Source organism: Astatotilapia calliptera, chromosome 8 (genome assembly GCF_964374335.1).
Source record: "Astatotilapia calliptera chromosome 8, fAstCal68.1, whole genome shotgun sequence".
NCBI classification, from domain to species: domain Eukaryota; kingdom Metazoa; phylum Chordata; class Actinopteri; order Cichliformes; family Cichlidae; genus Astatotilapia; species Astatotilapia calliptera.
The window spans coordinates 27586167-27609730 of record NC_137429.1 but is presented as its reverse complement, the minus strand read 5'-3'; the positions used below and the strand labels follow the sequence as shown (position 1 = coordinate 27609730).

The 23564-nt window shown below is 39.0% G+C and overlaps 1 protein-coding gene across 2 annotated transcripts in view; it reads left to right on the top strand.

Annotated features, from left to right (window-relative positions):
- The window catches only part of ca10a (carbonic anhydrase 10 (inactive)a), a 324693-nt gene that overhangs the window by 279055 nt on the left and 22074 nt on the right, over positions 1–23564 (top strand). For both annotated transcript variants that reach the window (XM_026177459.2, XM_080305677.1), the window contains one exon: positions 7304–7489. In XM_026177459.2, coding sequence (XP_026033244.1) covers positions 7304–7489 — 186 coding nt within the window. The remainder of the gene's footprint in view (positions 1–7303; positions 7490–23564) is intronic.

The following is a 23564-nucleotide window of genomic DNA, read 5'->3' as shown; positions in this document are numbered from 1 at the left end:
ACTGTGGCAATTCTATTTTTAAACAATAAGTCACTCAAATAACAATGATTACGTCTCACTGCATCTATTTATTTGGGGCTGTGTTGTAACAATGTGTGAAGTGTTGTATCAGCTGTTGGGCTCAGCATTGGTGTTGTTTGCTTTGTTTCTGTGTAAATCAAGTTAAGTTGGCTGCTTCCCCTGTCTCATGGGTTTTTGATAAATTTGTATTGATGAGTCCAAGTAAAAACCATTTCGATTGATCCACTGTTTTTAAAATGTGTTTGTATGTTTAGAACATCACCTAACACAATAATAGTGTATGCTTGATTCTGGGGGTGTGTTTTCAGGTACTAATGCAACAAATATGATCTATTTAGCCAACATTCTGTGTTGCAGAGTAATCCCTCATTGCAGTATTGGCAAGTATTTTTTAATCTAGGGTGTACCCTATACTTGGCACATGCAGGTAAAAAATTGAAGTGGTGGTCCAACTCTCTTTTGAGGTGTGTGTAACACACATAGTGTGTAACACTATGTAACACTTTTATCTCTACTGCATTGTAGTCTGATTTATCTTTGAAGATTTAAAAACTTAAGTATGCACGGGTGCTACAAATGAGCTTCTCCCCAACATTATAGATAAGTTACATTTTGTTGTATGTACAGCAGTGATAGGTCAGCAGTGCAGCTGAAAATTTCTTGCTACTTAACATAACACACGTCGAAGAAGCTGAAAAATGTATTTATTTAATTATTTATTAATTTATTTATGTAACAGCTTGTCTCTACTTTTTAAAAAAGAGGGTTAACAAAGAAAAAAACATTTGATGCATTGCTCTGGTGTTTTCTGGGTATGCTAGTGTATACTGTGTTTAAAAACTGGACTGGAAGTCTAGCCTGTCATCAGCTATCTTTAGTATGTGACTCGCAAACAAAACTTTAAATCTGGTTTTAGACTCAGATGCTGTTTTGACAATGTCACTGTCACAGCTGCAGACATGTGGGTGATGAGAGAAGGACCCCAGTGGAGGCACTGACCTTATGAAGTTAGCTTTATTGACAGTGGCCAAACAAAATACAAACGAAAGCTGAGCATGGCAGCAACTAAACTAACACAAAAACCTAAACTGGAAGCAGCTACAAAAAAATAATATAAAGGAACTAAAGCCTGAGACTAGAAACCTAAACCCGTAACGGGGAAACACAGAACATGCAGACCAACAAGAGAGACACAAGACTGAAAACATGAAGAACTCAACAGGTGATACACAGGATAAAGTGCAGTACACGTAGATGAACCAGCAACAAACAGAAGACACAGGGCTAAAATACACAGAGGGACAACGTTGGAACGAGAAACAGGAGGGAAACACAGCTAGGGCTAATCAGGCATCATGAGACAGGGAGGAGGCAAAGCTGAATACACAGACATAAGACAAGGTCTATCAAAGTAAAACAGGAAGCACGAGATAATCACAAAGACGCAGAGTAGACACTGAGACAGAGACACAACGGACTGGGGAGACAGAGAGAACATGGAGACAAGAGTGACTACACAAGAAACACGGGGAAGGAGAAGTAACAGAAACCTAAATCCTAGGAATTGAAAATAAACATGAGCAGAAAACCGTGAATGACAATAATCCAAGAATATAAATTAACCAATAAACACAAAACACTGGGTCACAGACCCAGGACCGTGACAGTCACATTCCTTTCTGTAACTTTTCTTTAACTTTGTTAAACTTTATTTCTTTAACTTTACTTTCTTTAACTTACTTAGCAACACACAGGATCTATACTGTCTCCAAGAAATTAGAGAGGTCTGGTTGGTTTGTATATAATTAAACACTGCATTGTATTTGTATTTGCTTGGGTTATCTTTGTCTAATTTTAAAAACATGATCATGTGACAAATATGTAGAGAATTAAGAACTCAAAAAGGGAAAATACCTTTTTGCAGCACTGTGTATTCAGTCCATATAATTCTATTAATTGATTTCTGAATTTTTTTTTTTGGCCTGTCCCGTTTGGCTCTTTTGCCATCAGAATTATTGTCTAAAGGCAAAGAAAGATGCCCAACGGATTTACTTTACCAAATTGACCATCCCAGCCTTGCCGTAATGGTCCATTTGATTCACCTTTTATTGTTTATTTTATTTTCCACTTACTGAATACGGGACAGACTTGACTGGGGGAAAGAAGGGGAGAAAGAAAGAGGGAAAGAGAAACAGCTTGTCACGGATTGCCGGGGCAAGCCGTGTGGAATTGTAGAAAGGGACCAAAAAGGCGGCAGCTCTGGTGCAGGTGAGTGTTTATTTACAGGGGTGGGTAAGTACAAACAGCGGTGGCGACAAAACATGATACTGGAAACCTAAACTGGGTAAACTAATAAGACAAACCAGAAACGAGGATGCAGGGAGGTCCGGGGAAATACATACGGAGAGACGCAGGAAGACCGAGGGGAAACAACACAGACGAACCAGCAACTACCATGACAGAAGATACAACTTAAATACACTCAGAGAACACAGGGAGATTACACACAGGTGGGGAACACAGCTGGGAGTGATTACGTGACGAGAGTAGGGAGGCAAACTGAAAACACTCACATAAGACGCAGACCTTCACAATAAAACAGGAAACACATACACGCAATGACACAACACACCAACTAAACACAGACTGGGGGACACAGAACATAGGAACATGAACCATGAAACAGAAGAGTACAAACACCCAAGGTAACCAAAACCACAGAATACTAATAAACTAAACATAAACACGGAGTCGCAGACTCCGGACCATGACACAGCTGAGAAGAGGGACGGGGGAGAAGGGCAAAAGACAAAAACCAACAGAATGGGCAGAAAAAAAAAAGAAAGAAAAAAAAATGCATATATCAAGCACCTGGATCATTGATTTATGAATTTAATGAATACATAGCCAATAAAGTATTCATTTAAAAAATGAAGTGATCTTAGTTTATGGTGACAGCTAAACTTCCTGGAACTGCTTAGAAGATGGACAGGTCTCAGTTTGGGGCTTGTGATTGTTGAATTTTAAAAATACAATTTACATGGCAATATTCACAACAAATAACAGGGCACGTGTGTGGCAGAGCATTTCCTTGGGTTTTTCAGAACCCATTAACATAAAGCCAGAGACTATATAATCAGTATAATACTAGAATGCTGAGACATGTGATGAGTTTAGCTCCTGTTTTTTTTTCTGACTGTCATATAGTGGTGTTCATCTGGGCTCAGTATAGCAATACACGGTCATCTGTTTCTCTGACTGTGTTTTTATGAATTAAGTACAAAAGCCAGTGATTTTGATAAATACATTCAGTGCACAGAAAATATGAACTCCACAATCTGTGTGTAATAATTACTTCACCACTTGCAAACGTGTCGGCATTCAAAAGAATAATGAGAAAGCAGATTGGAATATAATGTCTTTGTTTCGTTTGCAACCTTTCCACTACATTGCCTTGTAATTGTTGCAGCAGGAACATGACAAGATGAAGTAAGCAAGTTTTACTCAACTGTATATTGATTTATTCTTCAAGCATGGTTCCCATCAGCTGGGTAAATGTAGCTAAATGTGATCTCTGTCTATCCTGTTGCATAAGACTTTTTTATGCCTTTATTATCTTTCCAGAATATATTTTGGTGCTCCAACAATTTTTTATTGTGGTTTTATTTTGGGTTTTTTTTATTTTTTTATTTAAATCACCTCTAATGAAATTATTGGCATAATTAGGTCACAGACCTCACCTATAACCAGTGTTGGTCAAGTTACTTGAAAATACTAATTATTTACTAATTACTAATTGCTTTTCCAAGAAAGTAATCCTTTACTGATGACTTATTTTCAAAAGTAATTAGTTATGTTATTACTTTTTAAAAACCTGGTACACAACCTGAATACATAATAAAGCAATAGACCTTTCAGCGCAATTCTATTTTTTCTGCATAATCCATCATATAAAATTGAATCAAATGAAATAGTCTCTTTTTATTAATTGTTTTATTAGATTTTATCTTTAATTATATGCACATTACATCAAGCAAAAATTTAATTAGATGCAACATTGACTGAAATAAATTTAAACCTATCCTCTGCATATTCCAGCACCATCCATCCATCCATCCATCTTCATCCGCTTTATCCGGGGCCGGGTCGCGGGGGCAGCAGCCTAAGCAAAGAGGCCCAGACCTCCCTCTCCCCAGCCACCTCCTCCAGCTTATCCGGGGGAATACCAAGGCGTTCCCAGGCCAGCCGAGAGATATAATCTCTCCAGCGTGTCCTGGGTCTTCCCCGGGGCCTCCTCCCGGTGGGACATGCCTGGAACACCTCACCCAGGAGGCGCCCAGGGGGCATCCTTGTCAGATGCCCGAACCACCTCAGCTGGCTCCTTTCGATGTGGAGCAGCAGCTGCTCTACTCTGAGCCCCTCCCGGATGGCCGAACTTCTCACCCTATCTCTAAGGGAGAGGCCAGCCACCCTTCGGAGGAAGCTCATTTCTGCCGCTTGTATCCGCGATCTCGTTCTTTCGGTCACTACCCACAGCTCGTGGCCATAGGTGAGGGTAGGGACGTAGATCGACCGGTAAATTGAGAGCTTCGCTTTTACACTCAGCTCCCTCTTCACCACGACGGACCGGTGCAGCGTCCGCATTACTGCAGCCGCAGCACCAATCCGTCTGTCGATCTCCGGCTCCCTTCTCCCATCACTCGTGAACAAGACCCCGAGATACTTGAACTCCTCCACTTGGGGCAGGAACTCATCCCCGACCCGGAGTGGGCACTCCACCCTTTTCCGGCTGAGAACCATGGCGTCAGATTTGGAGGTGCTGATCCTCATTCCCGCTGCTTCACATATTCCAGCACATAAAATAAAATATTTTTGTATGTTTACAAAAATTAAAAAATTGCTGTAATTCATCCAGCTGAACAGCAGGGGGGCCCCAGTAAGGCAATCCTCAATGAACAGGAGTGAATAGAGCTAAACAGTTAAAATAATGATTTATGCCCTGCTTCTGGGAATAAAATACAGAAACAGATGATGTTTTTTGTTTGAAGTAAAAAAAAAACCTGTTTAGCAGGAGTGGGGCGGGTGGAGGTTTGCCCAGGGTTGTAGCTGCCATGTCAGTGGGAGGATCGGGGGGTTTCTCTATGAATTTCACATTCCCATAGCAGCGTGCTAGGTGCTTGCTCAGATTTGAGGTTTAAGTTTGCTGTAGAAAGAAGTTTTCTTCCCACGCAGAGTGTACAGCAGACGCTAATGTTTTTGTCCGGTTTTACAGGATAAACCTTAAAGTAATGTCAGTACTTCCAAGCTTTAAACGCTGCATAGTCATACGCTGCATGTTTCTCTTTTACTGTAAAATACAAATATAATTCCACTCCTCACCTCTCATTCCAACCACACGTCACTACCTGTATCTCACAGCCAGGCTCCAGTCATTAACACTTACCCAAGGCCCCCAACACATACAGACAGAGTTAGCATTTTGCAGTGACTAAAGCAATAATGTCACCATTGTCAAACATGCAGACCACTGCATTTTGCCAGTTTGTCCAGCTACCATGCTAGACCTGCTTGCATGTCATGTGGGGTGAAAGTCAGGTAATTTTGGACTTGTACATCTATTTTTCCCAAGTTCCAAGCACCCAGAAAAATAACTTCACGTTAAAAGAATTAATGCTGAATTCATTCAACAGATTTTCAAACACAAGAGTATAAATTAGCATCTAGGTGAACCAAACCAAAGTTGGAGTCACTTTTTTCTCCGTAAGATTAGTCTCAGGATCTAAATAAATTGGTTTTATTTGGTTCCAGTTAGCGTTTTTTTAATGATATAATGAGTTATTAAATTATTACATTTCTTCTTGGTTTCCTTTTTCTAAACAGAATATTATTCAAGCTTCAATGTATTTGGAGATTGACTGTAAAATATGTAAAGAATTGAAGATATAAATGTCTTGCCCCCATTACGTACCAAACTACCATACTTCAGTACAGACCATTTCCTAAGACAGCTGGCCACTGACTCAAAGTAACCTTTGCCTCCCTACTCGAACCTTAGTCTCTGATTTTAGACCTTGAGGGAGATAAGATTTTTCTGTCCTTTTCAGGGTTCTCACCTCACCTCCACTGCCTTGCCAGGGAGCCAACAAAGCCTCACTTTACCTCGTTACTCTTCCTCTTTTGGCACTAAATTCAACACACCTCTCTCCTAACAGTACTTATCTCCTCTTTGCATCACTCTCTTTTCCTATCTGTTTCTCCATTCAAATTATTGACTTTTCAGGGCATCTATAAAATATTTACAATGTGAAGGCAGACTCCTTTTTGCTAGGATTTTTATAATAGTGTGTGTGGGGGTGGGGGTTTGAGGGGGATCATTTTGAAAGCGCTAGCACTAAAAGGAATGAAAGAGCAGAAGAGAAGCAGATGCAGAGAAAGAGTAGATGGAAGTCCGTGCAGATTCACGGCATGAATACCAATGCTTTACATTGAAACACTGATGATTATGAATAATATTATAAATAAGCAAAGCTACTAATATATACCCTATTTCCCATGTATTATGAATTGTGATTCTACCCTGATTATTTCAACCTTCCTTTCTTTTTACTGGGTCAGAGTTCTGCCAAATTAAAATAAAGCCCTCGGGACTGTTTCTGCATTAGTTCTGTTGACCGCATGTCATTAGTAAATACTTACATTTCAAAAATGCAAGACACCCACATCTCCATATTAATAAAAGCCAAACTGATATAGCTTAAAAATTGCAAAAAAGCCAACATTTCCTTCACCATTCTCCAACGCCATTCAGTAAAAAGTGTTTTAAACCTACAGATAAAAAAAACAACAACACAAAAGATACTGAAATTTTTAAAGAATCGGGTGTAAGATTTGGTCAAACTTTTTTGTATTGCTTTAGCACTTCCTGCCAGTTCACTTTTTTATATAACCTGCACGCAGATAATCTTTGGGTATATGAATATATTGTATTACACACTTTCCACCCAATCATATTGTGTTAGTCCTTTTTTGTAACAGTGTTCCCTCAAAATTGTTTCTGTACAACAAGCATTTAACCTATCTTATGGTTCCGGCACTTGGAGCTCCAGGTTTAAGTTTTCTCCAAAAGCTGCCTGGGTTTATAGGGGCAGTATGGTAAAAATGATCTATTTATAACTGGTGAAACTGATAATTAACTTTGTCGTAATGTTTGTCCCGCTCACAACTGCACCTCATATTAATATTTAATCACCTGTGCGCCATCTGTTTTGTTTGTTTTTTTCAGGTGGGAGGAACAATGTACAACACAGGCCGTCACGTCTCTCTTCGACTGGACAAGGAGCACCTGGTTAACATCTCTGGAGGGCCAATGACGTATAGCCACCGTCTGGAGGAGATCCGGCTACACTTTGGCAGTGAGGATGTCCTGGGCTCAGAGCACCTACTTAACGGACAGGCCTTCTCTGGAGAGGTGTGTGCAGATGTGAAACTATTATGTGAAATAGCTAGCCATAAAAATAGGTGTTTTTGCAAAGCAAATTTTAACTAAATAAATTACCAAATGAAAATGAAAATCTATTTCACTGACTAGCATTATATCAAAATTAGTAGTTGGTTGTCAAAGATAAAAAGTTGGTCTTGCAAATTCTCCAGCCAGTGCTAGCCACACTACTGCTGAAGGAGAAGATATTAAAACATTGATTCATTAATTCATCATTCCTGAAATAATACACATTTCTTACAGCAGTCTGATGAATAAAAGAATGACACCATCTTGATACATTCTTTCTCGCAACAATTCAATTCAATTCAATTCAATTCAATTCAATTTTATTTATATAGCGCCAAATCACAACATAAGTCGCCTCAAGGCGCTTCATAGATACAGAGAAAAACCCAACAATCATATGACCCCCTATGAGCAAGCACTTTGGCGACAGTGGGAAGGAAAAACTCCCTTTTAACAGGAAGAAACCTCCGGCAGAACCAGGCTCAGGGAGGGGCGGCCATCTGCTGCGACCGGTTGGGGTGAGAGAAGGAAGACAGGATAAAGACATGCTGTGGAAGAGAGACAGAGGTTAATAACAGATATGATTCAATGCAGAGAGGTCTATTAATACATAGTGAGTGAGAAAGGTGACTGGAAAGGAAAAACTCAATGCATCATGGGAATCCCCCGGCAGCCTACATCTATTGCAGCATAACAAAGGGAGGATTCAGGGTCACCTGGTCCAGCCCTAACTATATGCTTTAGAAAAAAGGAAAGTTTTAAGCCTAATCTTAAAAGTAGAGATAGTGTCTGTCTCCCGAATCCAAACTGGAAGCTGGTTCCACAGAAGAGGGGCCTGAAAACTGAAGGCTCTCCCTCACATTCTACTTTTAAATACTCTAGGAACAACAAGTAGGCCTGCAGAGCGAGAGCGGAGCGCTCTAATAGGGTGATATGGTACTACAAGGTCATTAAGATAAGATGGGGCCTGATTATTTAAGACCTTGTATGTGAGGAGCAGGATTTTGAATTCAATTCTGGATTTAACAGGAAGCCAATGAAGGGAAGCCAAAACAGGAGAAATATGCTCTCTCTTTCTAGTCCCTGTCAGGACTCTTGCTGCAGCATTTTGGATTAGCTGAAGGCTTTTCAGTGAGTTTTTTGGACATCCTGATAATAATGAATTACAGTAGTCCAGCCTGGAAGTAATAAATGCATGAACTAGTTTTTCAGCGTCACTCTGAGACAGGATATTTCTAATTTTAGAGATGTTGCGCAAATGGAAGAAAGCAGTCTTACATATTTGTTTAATATGTGCGTTGAAGGACATGTCCTGGTCAAAAATGACTCCAAGGTTCCTCACCGCGTTACTGGAGGCCAAGGTAATGCCATCCAGAGTAAGAATCTGATTAGATACCATATTTCTAAGATTTTCAGGGCCGAGTACAATAACCTCAGTTTTATCTGAATTAAGAAGCAGAAAGTTAGCGGCCATCCAGGTCTTTATGTCTTTAAGACATTCCTGCAGTTTAACTAATTGGTGTGTGTTATCTGGCTTCATGGACAGATAGAGCTGGGTGTCATCGGCATAGCAGTGAAAATGTATGCTATGTCTTCTAATGATGCTGCCTAAGGGAAGCATGTATAATGTAAACAGAATTGGTCCTAGCACTGAACCCTGTGGAACTCCATAATTAACCTCAGTGTGTGAAGAGGACTCTCCATTTACATGCACGAATTGGAGTCTATTAGATAGATATGATACAAACCACTGCAGCGCAGTACTTGTAATACCTACAGCATGTTCTAATCGCTCTAATAGGATATTATGATCAACAGTATCGAACGCTGCACTGAGGTCTAGCAGGACAAGCACAGAGATGAGTCCACTGTCAGAGGCCATAAGAAGATCATTTGTAACCTTCACTAAAGCTGTTTCTGTGCTGTGCTGAGCTCTGAAACCTGACTGAAACTCTTCAAATAAACCATTCCTCTGCAGATGATCTGTTAGCTGTTTGACAACTACTCTTTCAAGGATTTTTGATATGAAAGGAAGGTTGGAGATTGGCCTATAATTAGCTAAGACTGCTGGGTCTAGAGATGCTTTTTGAGTAAAGGTTTAACTACAGCCAGCTTGAAGGCCTGTGGTACATAGCCGATTATTAGAGATAGGTTGATCATATTTAAGATCGAAGAATTAATTAATGGCAGGACTTCTTTGAGCAGTTTTGTAGGAATGGGGTCTAAAAGACACGTTGATGGTTTGGAGGAAGTAATTATTGAAGTTAACTCAGAAAGATCAATTGGAGAAAAAGAGTCTAACTTAATATCAATGGTACTAAGAGTAGCTGTGGATAATATTACATCTGTGGGATGATTATTGGTAATTTTTTCTCTAATGATAAAAATTTTATTTGTGAAAAAGTTCATGAAGTCATTACTAGTTAACGTTAAAGGGATGGTTGGCTCAAAAGAGCTCTGACTTTTTGTCAGCCTGGCTACAGTGCTGAAGAGAAACCTAGGGTTGTTCTTATTTTCTTCAATCAGTGATGAATAGTAAGATGTTCTGGCTTTGCGGAGGGCTTTCTTATAAAGCAGCAAACTATTTCTCCAGGCTAAATGATGATCCTCTAGATTTGTGACACGCCATTTCCTCTCCAGATTACGAGTCATCTGCTTTAGGGTACGTGTTTCAGAATTATAACAACATCTACTGCTTTAAATCCTGCAAATCAGTGAAGTCCCTGAAATCAGTGGTAGGCACTGCAGCTCAATTTTAAAATACTGATCAGCTCCAAGTGCACTAAATGATCAGGCATGTGTTTCATGTTGACATGAAAGTCACTCAGTAGTATCAGGGGGAAAATGTCAGCTTGTGCTTTATGTCACAGAAACATGCAGGTATGTGTCAAGCCAGAAGGTAGGTTTTTGTTTTTTAATTTTTCTTTATTCAAAATATATTTAATGAGCATAATTTGCATTGCTATCTGAAGATAACATTGACACGCACATGCATTTTCATGAAATTAAGAAAACAACCCTTTTTTCTCCACGGTCTTTAATCTTGTCACATCCTGTTATGGCAGGCAGGGAGGGCTTACAAATAGGGATGGGTATCAAAACCCGGTTCTTGTTGAGAACCGGTTCCCACTGTTTCAATTCCTTGGAATTGTTTGCCATTTTTGCAAACGATTCCCTTATTGATTCCAGTCGCCCCGAATGACATCACCACGTTGTGGAGCGTCATTTACCTGGCATCAAACGCTCAAATGTTTGGTCATATTTTACGAGAATGGATGACCACAGGGCAACTTGCAATACTTGCAAAGTAGATATTTCGTTTAAGGGAGGAAACACGACGAATATGCAAAAGCATTTGCTCACAGAACACGCGATGAGCTTAAATGAATGTCGTGTTTTTAATTCGCTCCGGACTCGTGAATCTCAACCCAGCAGCAGCGGTAACATTTGCACGTCCTCTCCTGTTAATGCGGCAGGTAAATAATTAACTAACAGTGCATATTATGTTAGCGCGATCTGCCTTATTACAAAACCTGCCATTACTGTGCGTTGCATTTAGGTCCTGGGGACCCTGTGACACCCCATTGAAGAGCCGTAGGCTGGATCTCTTAAGATCTCACTGTTGGGTTTGTATGGCCATGTTACTCCTAAATTTCTATCTTATTCAAAGAGAAGATATAAAACAAAGTTCTAAGCTAATCGACCTTAGTGTTCTCCTTTTTAAAAAGAATCGATTAGAGAATCGATAAAGAATCGAATCTTTAAACAGAATCGAAAATGGAATCGGAATCGTGAAAACCTTATCAATACCCATCCCTACTTGCAATAAATGATGTTTTTTCAGGTGCAACATATGGAACAGGGAAAGTGAATTATGTCAACCTAACCAAATCTAACCAGCTAACTAAAATCTAGTATTCCTGGTCCATTAATGGAACTGTCCTTGACTTTTATGTAATATTGTTAAAATGGGATTTTTAGCACACTTGTTGTTTAGCGGGTAGCCAGCGGTCCTGAGACAGGAGGATCCCATGGCCAATCTCCTAAGTAACGGGGACAATATTAGAAATAATGACGCATGTTTATGTGTATTTTTGTGCATTAGAGCCCTGACTTTAGTTCAGGGTATAAAGCTTCAGGTGAGGATGAAGAGGATGATATTTCATTACGGTTCTGGTGGCCTTCGCTTTCCTTTGCATTTTAATAATAATACATTTTATTTATTTATTTATTTTTTACTTATTTAGGGAAGGGGACCTCTTTTCTGACGATAAAACAGACCACTATATTCAAATATGTTGGGGGAACATGGCGATTTCCACAAACCAGTGCCTGCTCCTGTGTATTTTTAATGTATTCATTATAAGTTTATGAGAATGCATCCATTTTTTGAAATGTAATTACAATCTAATTATGTATATATATTTTTTTTAATTAAATAACCTCAAAAAAATACTAATCGTACGTTTAAGTTTGCGTGTTTGTACAGGTCGGTAGTACAGAACAGACTCATATGGCAATAGTAATTGGAACAAGCAGAAAGGAAAGATTAAGGCATTTATTTCTGGCCAGCATTAAGGCATACTGGTCATTAGAGAAGAAAGACATGCTGTACTCCCTTGCTTTCAGCAGCAGAAAAAGCTGAGCCATAATGAGTTTGTCAAAAAAGATTTTCCAAACATACTGAGGTGACACTGGAAGTGCTTTTGCTGTCGTTTGTAATTACACACAAATCTCTCTGATTAGAGACATATTAGACAGTTTTGATCAATGTCCTGTGAGGTGACAAGTAATTAACGTTGCATGATGCTTTATCATAGCTGATAAATCATCATGTGTAGTTACTCCGCCTCAGTTTGATTTGCAGCATGTTTCACAATATGAAAAACACAATGTTACATGTTTATCTGATTACCTAATATCTGATTAAAAACACGAGGCCTTATATGTAAGCTTTAAATTTCCAGTTTATCAAATACCATTGAGCAGTCCTTACCTTTAAATCTAAACTCTCTTCTTCCTCTCCTGTCCTGTCTTTCTTGTCTTTCTCCATCTGTAAGTGACGTTAGCTCTCTTTCTTTTCTCTCCCTGTGAAATGCAGTAGCTGGACCTTTAGATAGCAACACACTGTGAGACAAACCACACACAAACAGTTTGTGTGTTTGCTGATGTTTTTTGAGCTGATAGAAACGCTGTATTTGAAATCACCTGACACTTAAAAAAGTCACTTACTTTATGTTCACTCCTCTTCAGTAGTGCTAGCTAAATGCTTAAGTACCGCAACTTATGGAGACCTGCAGTCATTCTGGAACTGTGGCAAAAACACAACAAAACAAACAAACAAAAAAACCACCGTCCAACTTTGGCACTTGACTTTGGCACACATCGTCTCTTTTTATGTGGCGATAATACACAAACAGGATTGCCTTTCATGTGTTTCTGTGTAGACTCAAATTGGTTTGATGTTTGAAGGCTCAGAATGACAAAATAATAACTCAACCCAATTGCATTAAAGCAAAATTAATGAGCATGTTTTTAGAAAATGTAAGAATTAGAAAGTATTGATATTTGTTTAAAAATATAGGTAGTAAAAGTAAAAAGTAGTCAGAATATAAACTACTCAAGTAAAGTACAGATACATGGAAATTGTACTTAAGTACAGTAACAAAGTATTTGTACTTCATTACTTCCCACCCCTGGAAACAACCAACTTCCATCAGTGCTTCCCCAAAAACACAACCATAGTTACGATGGTAGCAATGGCACAGGTGTGTGTACAGTGATATAAAAACAGTGTTTTTACTCTTTCTAAGGTTTGTTGGTGGCCCAGATCTGGTTTGCCAGATGTGGCCCACACATGGACCAGCAGCAGACACACCGTGCTGGCCCAGAACAGTTTCAGCTCTGGCCCCAGATGTCAGCGTAATGTGTACCTTAATCAGGACATGTAATAACAACATGTGCTGGAACATAATAGTGCAAAAGTAACATGAAGAAACTCTGTTCGGACAGTGAATGGACTGATTCGCATAGCGCTTTTCCCTATCCCAGATTACTCAAAGTGCTCTATCATGTCACATTCACACACTTTCTCTAAACTGAGTGTTTCATAACTACATTCATACACATTCATTACTCTTGGCATACAGACTGGAGGAGCCAGGGATCGAACCACTAACCTCCTGAACAGTAGGTGACCTGCTCTACCTCCTGAGCTACAGCCACACAGTGATAAACATGAGTAAACCCTCACTAGGTTTTGGATACAGTGTACAGTCTCAAACCTGCATTTGAAACATTGGCTACCATAGCAGTATAGTATTGCAACATGGCATTTGGGTCTTCTAACTAAAGTAGGAAAATAGGAACATAACTGGTGTATGTCAACATCTGGTTGACATATACACCCTGACGTGACGCCAGTCGGTCAGAAGGGCCAGCTTGATGCCAGATCCGGGCCAGACCTGTTTTCTATGAGCCTGGGCCACATAAACCGAACCACAATTGGGCCAGATATGGCATGCCACATCGCATAAACAGTGCCATCTATGCCAGGCCTGGCCCATATCCTGATGACATACAGTGGGGCAAAAAAGTATTTAGTCAGCCATCGATTGTGCAAGTTCCCCCACTTAAAATGATGACAGAGGTCAGTAATTTGCACCAGAGGTACACTTCAACTGTGAGAGACAGAATGTGAAAAAAAAATCCATGAATCCACATGGTAGGATTTGTAAAGAATTTATTCGTAAATCAGGGTGGAAAATAAATATTTGGTCAACAACAAAAATACAACTCAATACTTTGTAACATAACCTTTGTTGGCAATAACAGAGGTCAAACGTTTACTATAGGTCTTTACCAGGTTTGCACACACAGTAGCTGGTATTTTGGCCCATTCCTCCATGCAGATCTTCTCGAGAGCAGTGATGTTTTGGGGCTGTCGCCGAGCAACACGGGCTTTCAACTCCCGCCACAGATTTTCTATGGGGTTGAGGTCTGGAGACTGGCTAGGCCACTCCAGGACTTTCAAATGCTTCTTTGTTGCCCGGGCGGTGTGTTTTGGATCATTGTCATGTTGGAAGACCCAGCCTCGTTTCATCTTCAAAGTTCTCACTGATGGAAGGAGGTTTTGGCTCAAAATCTCACGATACATGGCCCCATTCATTCTGTCCTTAACACGGATCAGTCGTCCTGTCCCCTTGGCAGAAAAACAGCCCCATAGCATGATGTTTCCACCCCCATGCTTCACAGTAGGTATGGTGTTCTTGGGATGCAACTCAGTATTCTTCTTCCTCCAAACACGACGAGTTGAGTTTATACCAAAAAGTTCTACTTTGGTTTCATCTGACCACATGACATTCTCCCAATCCTCTGCTGTATCATCCATGTGCTCTCTGGCAAACTTCAGACGGGCCTGGACATGCACTGGCTTCAGCAGCGGAACACTTCTGGCACTGCGGGATTTGATTCCCTGCCGTTGTAGTGTGTTACTGATGGTGACCTTTGTTACTTTGGTCCCAGCTCTCTGCAGGTCATTCACCAGGTCCCCCCGTGTGGTTCTGGGATCTTTGCTCACCATTCTCATGATCATTGTGACCCCACGGGATGAGATCTTGCGTGGAGCCCCAGATCGAGGGAGATTATCAGTGGTCTTGTATGTCTTCCATTTTCTGATGATTGCTCCCACAGTTGATTTTTTCACACCAAGCTGCTTGCCTATTGTAGATTCACTCTTCCCAGTCTGGTGCAGGTCTACAATACTTTTCCTGGTGTCCTTCGAGAGCTCTTTGGTCTTGGCCATGGCGGAGTTTGGAGTCTGACTGTTTGAGGCTGTGGACAGGTGTCTTTTATACAGATGATGAGTTCAAACAGGTGCCATTCATACAGGTAACGAGTGGGGGACAGAAAAGCTTCTTACAGACGACGTTACAGGTCTGTGAGAGCCAGAGATTTTCCTTGTTTGAGGTGACCAAATACTTATTTTCCACCCTAATTTACGAATAAATTCTTTACAAATCCTACCATGTGAATTCATGGATTTTGTTTTCACATTCTGTCTCTCACAGTTGAAGTGTACCTCTGGTGCAAATTACTGACCTCTGTCATAATTTTAAGTGGGGGAACTTGCACAATCGGTGGCTGACTAAATACTTTTTTGCCCCACTGTACATCTTACCATGCCAGAAGTCAGCCAGCAGTGCCGGCTTGATACCAGATCCGGGCCAGACCTGCTTGCTACATGGGTAATAAATGCCACCAGAAATACATTGTGGCAGTACATAATAGAACAATAATAAGTTTGAGGGGGGACCTCTAAAAATCTTTAGAATTGTTTCCTACTTTGTGAAACAATGTTAAGAAACACAGCTTTTTATATTAAAAAATTAACTTAAAAACATTAAGAAGTAGCGTGACATTCAGTAGGTTTTTCTACTTCTTTCTACTGAATCAGGGTTGATGAGATACTGTATGATAGGCTCAACCAATGTTTTTTTGAAAGAGCTGTGCTTGATGTTATTCACCTGTGGCCATGAAAGTGATTGGAACAATTTAGTGATTTGGAATGGTGAGTGAATACTTTGATTTGAGAGTTCTTTCTTGCCAACACTGGAAAAAGTAAGTGAAGTAAAATGGATTCACTTTAAAATTGTACTTGAGGAATTTCAATACAATCAAAATGCAGAATTATAAGGACTTTATAGATGGAGCACGTGGAATCTAATGATCCCATGGAAACATATATTGTTTGAAAGAAAAATTGAACATCTACAAAAGTCTCCATTTGTTTAGTTTACACAGTGGATTTCAAAAAACCTCCCTTCGAAATCTCCAAATGTGAAATTACCTCTTGCATGACTGTAGTGATTCGCATCAGTCCTTCCAAGAGGCACAGCCCTGTCATAGGCATGGTGGTGAAGCATCTAATTTGACTTCTGCATGCTTTTTTTCATGCATAAAAAAGTGTGCTTTTTGTGCTATTCCATTTAAAATTTTTGATGAGCGAAATAATTAGTTTCACTGGCTTTGTTCATGAGCCACTCACATTGCTGCATTCTGTCATGGCCAATAACAAATTTGTGCAGCAGCAAAAGTAACTGCAGATTCCTGAAGAGCTCTAGTAGTAACTGGAAATGAACTGAATTTTAAATTTTATAATTGAATAAATTGAGTGCTGCCATAGAGATAAGATTCAAACCAATCTAAGGCTGTATCTGTGATTTCAATAGAAGCAAGAGTCTCAAGAAGAATGCTATAGGATATAGTGTCAAAGGCAGTAGACAGATCAAGGACGATTACAATGGTTAATAAGCCAGAGTCAGCTGCCATGAAAAGGGCGTTTGGCAAAAACCAGACTGGAATTGTTCACAAAGGTTACAACCAGACAAGTGAGTGGGACCTGAGATGCAGGTACTTTCTCAAGGATTTAAGATATAAAGGCTAGGTTGGATTTACGACGACGATTGATGAAATTTTGGCAAGCTGCGCCAGGTTTTTTTTTAAGTATAGGTGTTATCTGCTGATTTGGGAAATCAGGGAACAATACCAGAGGTGAGGGAAGAAGGAATAATAGCAGGTATTATGGTGTTCAGAGAGGGTCAGTAGGCTCCAACCAAAGAGGGTAGAAACTCCAATCAACAAGTGGATGGCTTGGATTTCAGATTAAGTCAGAAAATTCAGAAACAGAGGAAAGTGTCAGACTTGAAAGTGCACCAAAGGAATAGTTGAAGCTGAAAGCCTTTGTTGTCATTATACACAGTATAACGAGATTAAAAAGCAGCTCCGTAAAAGTGCACATATGCTAGCACATTATATGAAACTATATAATAAAATAACCATACAAATAATGTAGACATACAATCTAGACAGACAGTTTGAGCACCGACAATTTAACACGCACGCAAGAGTTAATGCTAGAGATATTTCAGTGCGAATTACTTTTGTGCAGGCTGAGGGAAGTGAAAAAGTGGTTAGTTGCTTGTAAATCTTGTAAACTTTAGTGTTCAAAAATGACATTTAAGTATTACAATAAGTGGCAGAATACAAATTGATGGCTATGGAGAAAAGGGCCCTTGTGTTCCCTTCACCTAAACTGACTAAACCTGCATATTAAGAAGATATTGCTGAAGGTATAGCATCCTTTTTAAAGATGACTATGGTTATTGTACATTTTCTTGTGGATGTCCAGATCTTTCATAGAGATGTTCCAGATGAAGGGCTTTAGCTTTCAGCTGACATAATTCAAACGCAAACCATCGTCCAGAGTGGGTGAAAAAGGTGAGTGTTTTATAAAGTAGCCAGGGCATCTAAAATTCCACGGAGGCCATCATTATAATGAGCAACTAGTTCTTCAGGGGTGGATGGAGGATTTATGCTGGGGAGACTGTCAATACCACTCAAAACAGCATTTAAATTAATGCCTTTGATCTTGTGAAATGAAATGACACGTTGGATATTTGCTTTGGATAGAGTGAAATTAACATCAAAAGATATTAATATGCGGCCAAAGATGGGGGAGATCAATTGCTATACAGTTAAGACGAGTGATGCCAGAACAACCGATTAGGTCCAGGATATTTACTTTGCAGTGTGTAGGGAAATCATCATGCTGCAGCAGTCCAAACATATCCAAGCAAGAAGTAATGTCCCTAGTGAGAGATGATTATTGATATTGTCCATATGTAATATTAAAGTCTCCCAGTAATATGGGGAAAATGAACAAAATGGGTGAGAAAAGCAGCATATTCATTGATAAAATCAGCACTGGAGTTAGTTGGGCTATACACAGAGGTGACTATAGGGATATGTCCATTAAGTTATAGGGAAATGGATTCAAATTAGTTCTTGACTGGCACATAAATAGGTGAAACCTGCCGTGGTAGATCACAAGACCTCCCACTCTACCAGATGCTTGAGGCTACCAGATTTAAATAAATCTGTGAGGAGCAGAGTCACACAATGTGAAATGTCATTTAGTTTTTGCTACGTTTCAAACACAAAAAATTAAACACCAAAAGAAAAAATTCTTTAGGTTTTGCTAGGACAATGCAAAATGTGTGCAGCCATTAATTAACACAATGTGCAAAATAAATGGGAAGCTAGCATATAAACCAAAAACAGAGCTTAATTCTTCAAGATAGCCCGAGCTCTCTCTGGGAGTTTTTCCTTGAGTAGCCTTCGGAAATAGTTCTTCAGGGTTCTTGAAGGACATTCCGAATCTCTTCTTTAGAAGTTGGCTGCCTTTACTGTGGGGTCATCTAGACAGAGAACAGAACAGAGCTTTCCCTGTTAAGTTGATCCCATAGTGCTTCAATAATGTTGAGGTCGAGACTTGGGGGAGGGGGATGCAAAGCAGTCTTTCAGTTTCTGAACTGGACCTATGAAAAGCATGAATACAGTTAACTTTTTTTATTTTTTATTTTTTCAGCTTAATACCTGGCCTCACCTCTTGCATATATTGTCAGTTGTACTGCATGCAAGCTGGCAAATAACAGGGAAACCAAGGCCAGGAGATAGCCAACGGATGTTCCCGTTTTTCATCCTATTCCATTTTGTCATATTCTACTCACTCAAACAATTGTTTCTGGTTAAAATGGCAACTAGAAAACATCTTACTCATCCTTCACCACCCCCCGCCATAGCCCTTCTCAGAGCTAGAGTTGTGATTTCAAGGTCCAATAAGATTCTTCATAATTGAAAATGAAGAAAAATTCTCGCTTGCCAGCTCCCTTGCCTGATGTGCAGATTTTGCTGACGCTGTGCACATCCTTGAAATGTGAGCAAAGAGTGGAATATTCAAACTTTTTAAAGCAGAACCTCTTTCTGAAATTGCTTCCTGTGGCAGGAATGGCACGTGTTTGTGTATATGTGAGTGAATTAAAACTCAAGCTTTCATTTTTTAATCACCCCTTTTTATTGTCAAACTCAGCATGGCTTTTTCTTTGGTCTTTCTCTTCCACTTTGCTGAAAAATTGTATGTAACTGTGTTTGCCTAAGTTTTTATTTATGTCTGTGTGTGTGAGGGTGTTTGTGTGTGTTTAGCTCACATTTACTTTACTGCATACCAAAAAAAATGCATGAATGAAATGTATTAAATAAATATAAAAGAGTGGCAGAACATAATGAATTTAATAAAGAACAGAAAGTCTTTCTTATTATTACATAAAACTTCATAGTGTTAGGTGGCAGCTCATTACTCAGTCTAATTACACTAATTCTCCCTCTAGAAAAAAAAGAAACTGATAACATCGCGTATAAAATAATGACTTGAAGTTATTGCTGTTTTAAAAAACAACAACAAAAAACCCAACCCAAAACAAAAAAAGCAGATGATCTTTAAAATTATATCCGGCAGTGTAGAACTAAACTGTACTTCCATGTCTTTCATGGCTATTTATAGATAAAGATAGAGATACATAAACATGTAAATGCACATAAACATATAAAAATAAGAATAAAGGTAGAAAATAATGATAATGGCTGAGCATTCTCTGTGTAAAAACAGAAGCTAGCCTGGTGGACACATAATATTTTAGCACCTGTTAAAAAAACCAAGGTGTTTCATTTTCAGATTAAATTGAGTGGCTGCTTCAGGAGAGCAGAGCTGCATGCATAAATTAACCCCTAGGTACTGGAATACCAGCCAGCCAATGCACAACACACATCACCCAAATACTCTCACACACACACACACACACACACACACACAATTAATAATTCCCGGTATGCTGATTCTTTTTCCTCTTGTGTACATCTCATTTATATACAGGAGCTCCTCAGTACATTGCATTATAAAAGCATACTGAGTGCTAAATGGGTACTAGACAATCAAAAGCCATTTTAGTGAGCACCATGTAAACAGTGATAGTCTATTGAAGGTTACTGAAGTAACCAAACAATGAAAGACATCGAAGGCTGAATGAGGAATAGAAGATGGACCTCACTAATATAACTGAGTACTGTAATTACACTACTTGATCTGAAGGCCAACTTTATTCATATTTTCTTGAACTGCTTTAAATTCAAGCCTTTCTGAGAAAATTAAAAAACACTGAGTCTCTTAACAATGACGCAAGCAAAAATTTTACTCTACTATATTTTAAATGGCATCAATCTATTCTGAATCATACTATGCATTGTTTAAGAGAAAAAAACCTTTTGTGTAAATGTTGTAAACCATTTTAAAATACCAACAGCACAGTAATAATAGTTACTTGCTCGGCAATAAGATTGGCTATGCAGCTGAACTTCAGTGTTTCACTTTTCTTTTGTCTACACATAAATGTGCTGCATGTCATTTCAGTCAAACCAGACAAAAAGCATTCAGTTTTGAGATGTAACAGGTAACACTGAGGAGCCTTAGTTAATGTTGAGCCAGTAACATTATTTATATAACCTACGAAAGACCAGATAACTGTTATCATCCCCTGATATATAAAACATTAGAACTGAAAGAGGAAGTACATTTTTGTGTGTGTGTTTTAAAGTAATCCAAATCGGTTGGATCATCATCAACCAGTGAGAGCTGGCTGTCCGACTATGAACAAGCACTTTTGAGTCTTTCTTTGTTTTTGCATTTTTATGCCAGTTGTCAATATTTAGTTTCTTTAAACTTTACCAGAACACTGGGTCATGATCATCCTACATATTATACATAGAGTGAAATTCCGTCAGAGTGTGAATCATTGTGGTGACTGTTTTAGCCCATTAGGTACAACAACATCATTTTCACCAACCCTTTTCTAAAGTGTGCTGTAAGTTTTAGATTGATTTTCCTCCTTCCAGGCAGCCGCTGCTTTGAGTGCTTTCAGTTCACTGTGGAGACATAATATGTAGGTGATCCATCACAAAGAAAAATTCCTCTTCTCCGTTTGGCCCGTGTAATACTGAAGCAAGGTCACATGGGCACTATGTTAAAAAAATATTTACCAACGTTATATTCACAGGCTCTCTAATATTTAACTGAAATTCAGAATTAGCATCTTATAGGCCCAATGTTCTTTTGCCTGTGCTTGGTTTATGATCTTGTTGATCACAATGATGCGGTCCATTTAGATAACCTGTCTTAAGATAACGGTTCAAAAGTGGTGTTAGTGAATCCACCAGAGTGTCTTAGGCAGAAAATAATTACTCAGAAATGTAGATGAAATTATTAACAGATTCGAATCAGTTCATTTAAATCTGTTTATCAGTTAACATATTTTTACGTCTGTTTTTTCTTGTCTCAGCTGAAAATGCTAACATGCGATATTTAATTGGAATTTTGAATAGAAATCTATGGTTTACTCTCTAATGCTAAGGATGCCTTATGGCACCACCCCTTCTAGGACCGAGCCAAAACAAAGCCAAGCTGGGTACATGAACCAATCAAACTGTTGCAGTTGTTGCATATACATAGTTGAGGTTGGCGAGAGTTTCAACTGTGAAATGGCAGGCATATATACAGGTTCTTGTCCAGTTATCCTTGTAAAAAAGTCGGTGAATAAACTATGTTTTAGACATCTGAAAATTTTCTCCCACCCACCCAAAGTTTGAAGTCCATTTCTGAGCTTAGGATGAATTGTGTCTTATAGCCTGCATGGCAGTGTTGATAGCTTCAGCCAAACCATCATATACTTACATTGCTTATCCAGTAACAGAGCCTCATGTGTATTATCATTATTTTTGGAAAGAATACAAAACTTTGGTTTGGCTTAAGGGTCAGGTATGATCATGGAATGGAAAATATACAGGATGGTCCTTTTATGTTACAGAGAAGAGGAGTAGGCAGGTGTTTCAGTAATAACCAAAGAATTGAAAGACTGTGGGCAGAACTCCACACAATTGTATCAAGACACCTTAGAAATATTTTTAATTTTATGGAAGAACGGGATATGTTGGATTCACTGAATGAGCTGCATCTTTTTTGCCTGTATTATGTTTATTCGCCAAGGATTGAAAAAGCAAGAGTACAGAGCAGAATCAGTGTCAATCAGTGGAACAACCATGATCTCTCTACACAAGGAGGACAGGCGCCTCTTCAGCTGTGGCATACAGGTGTCACAAACAATGTGGGAATCCAGTCGTTTATAAATGACATTTTTCATGTCGATATCTATTATGGCATTGATGAAGGGCCATTACCCCGGCCATTACTTCAAACAAACAATAATGTCATAATTCCAGATAATGATGTCAACATTAATGAGACCGCAATGAACATTATTCAACAAGTGAATCTATTAGAAAATGATGGAAATCAGGGAATATGTTTTTTCTTCACTTTTACACATTTTTTGTTGAAAAAAAAGAAAGAATTAAGAAATATAAGAAAACATATCCGATCAAAACTAACAACATACTGAAAGCATTTTCTGTAAAATGACAGCAGAAACTGAGGCAGCAGAAGAATGAAAAGACACAAAGACAACCATGTCAAAGACACATGAACAGAGTAATGTGAGACAAAGACTATATGTTCACACTCAATAGTCTAAATAAACTTCTGAAGTGCTGTTAAATGGTTGGTATCTACCTGTATGAATCCTGAAGAACAATCACCGTAACGAGTCTTAAAACATCGATCTGACTGAGGCAGATGAATTTGTGAATATTAAAACTTTGACAAGTTAACACAGTCCTGCTCAAATGGAATACAAACTACTTCTAATGCAATATAAGATTTATAAAATAAATATACTTACCTTTTTGACTTTTTTTTGAAGAGTTCCAGGTCAGCTATGTGTTCCAGAGTTGGATTTGATGAATTGCCAACCAGAAGAGAAAATGCTGTTGGTGACAGAAAGTTAGGTGGTTAGGACCACCATGTACCAAGCTTACTGCAACAGAATTAAAGGAAAAGCAAAACTGTCAATAATGTTGCCTGTAAAGACCCATATCAGTTAGACAGTTCACACTATTAATCTTAGAAAAATTGGTAATTACCAGTACTCTCAAGAGCCAAGTTCTTGCAGTTTTATTTCCCCTCAAACATGGGTGACCCTGCAATGGTGTCCATCAGTAGTCTCAAGAATTCCCTCCTTGGCCCACCTAAATC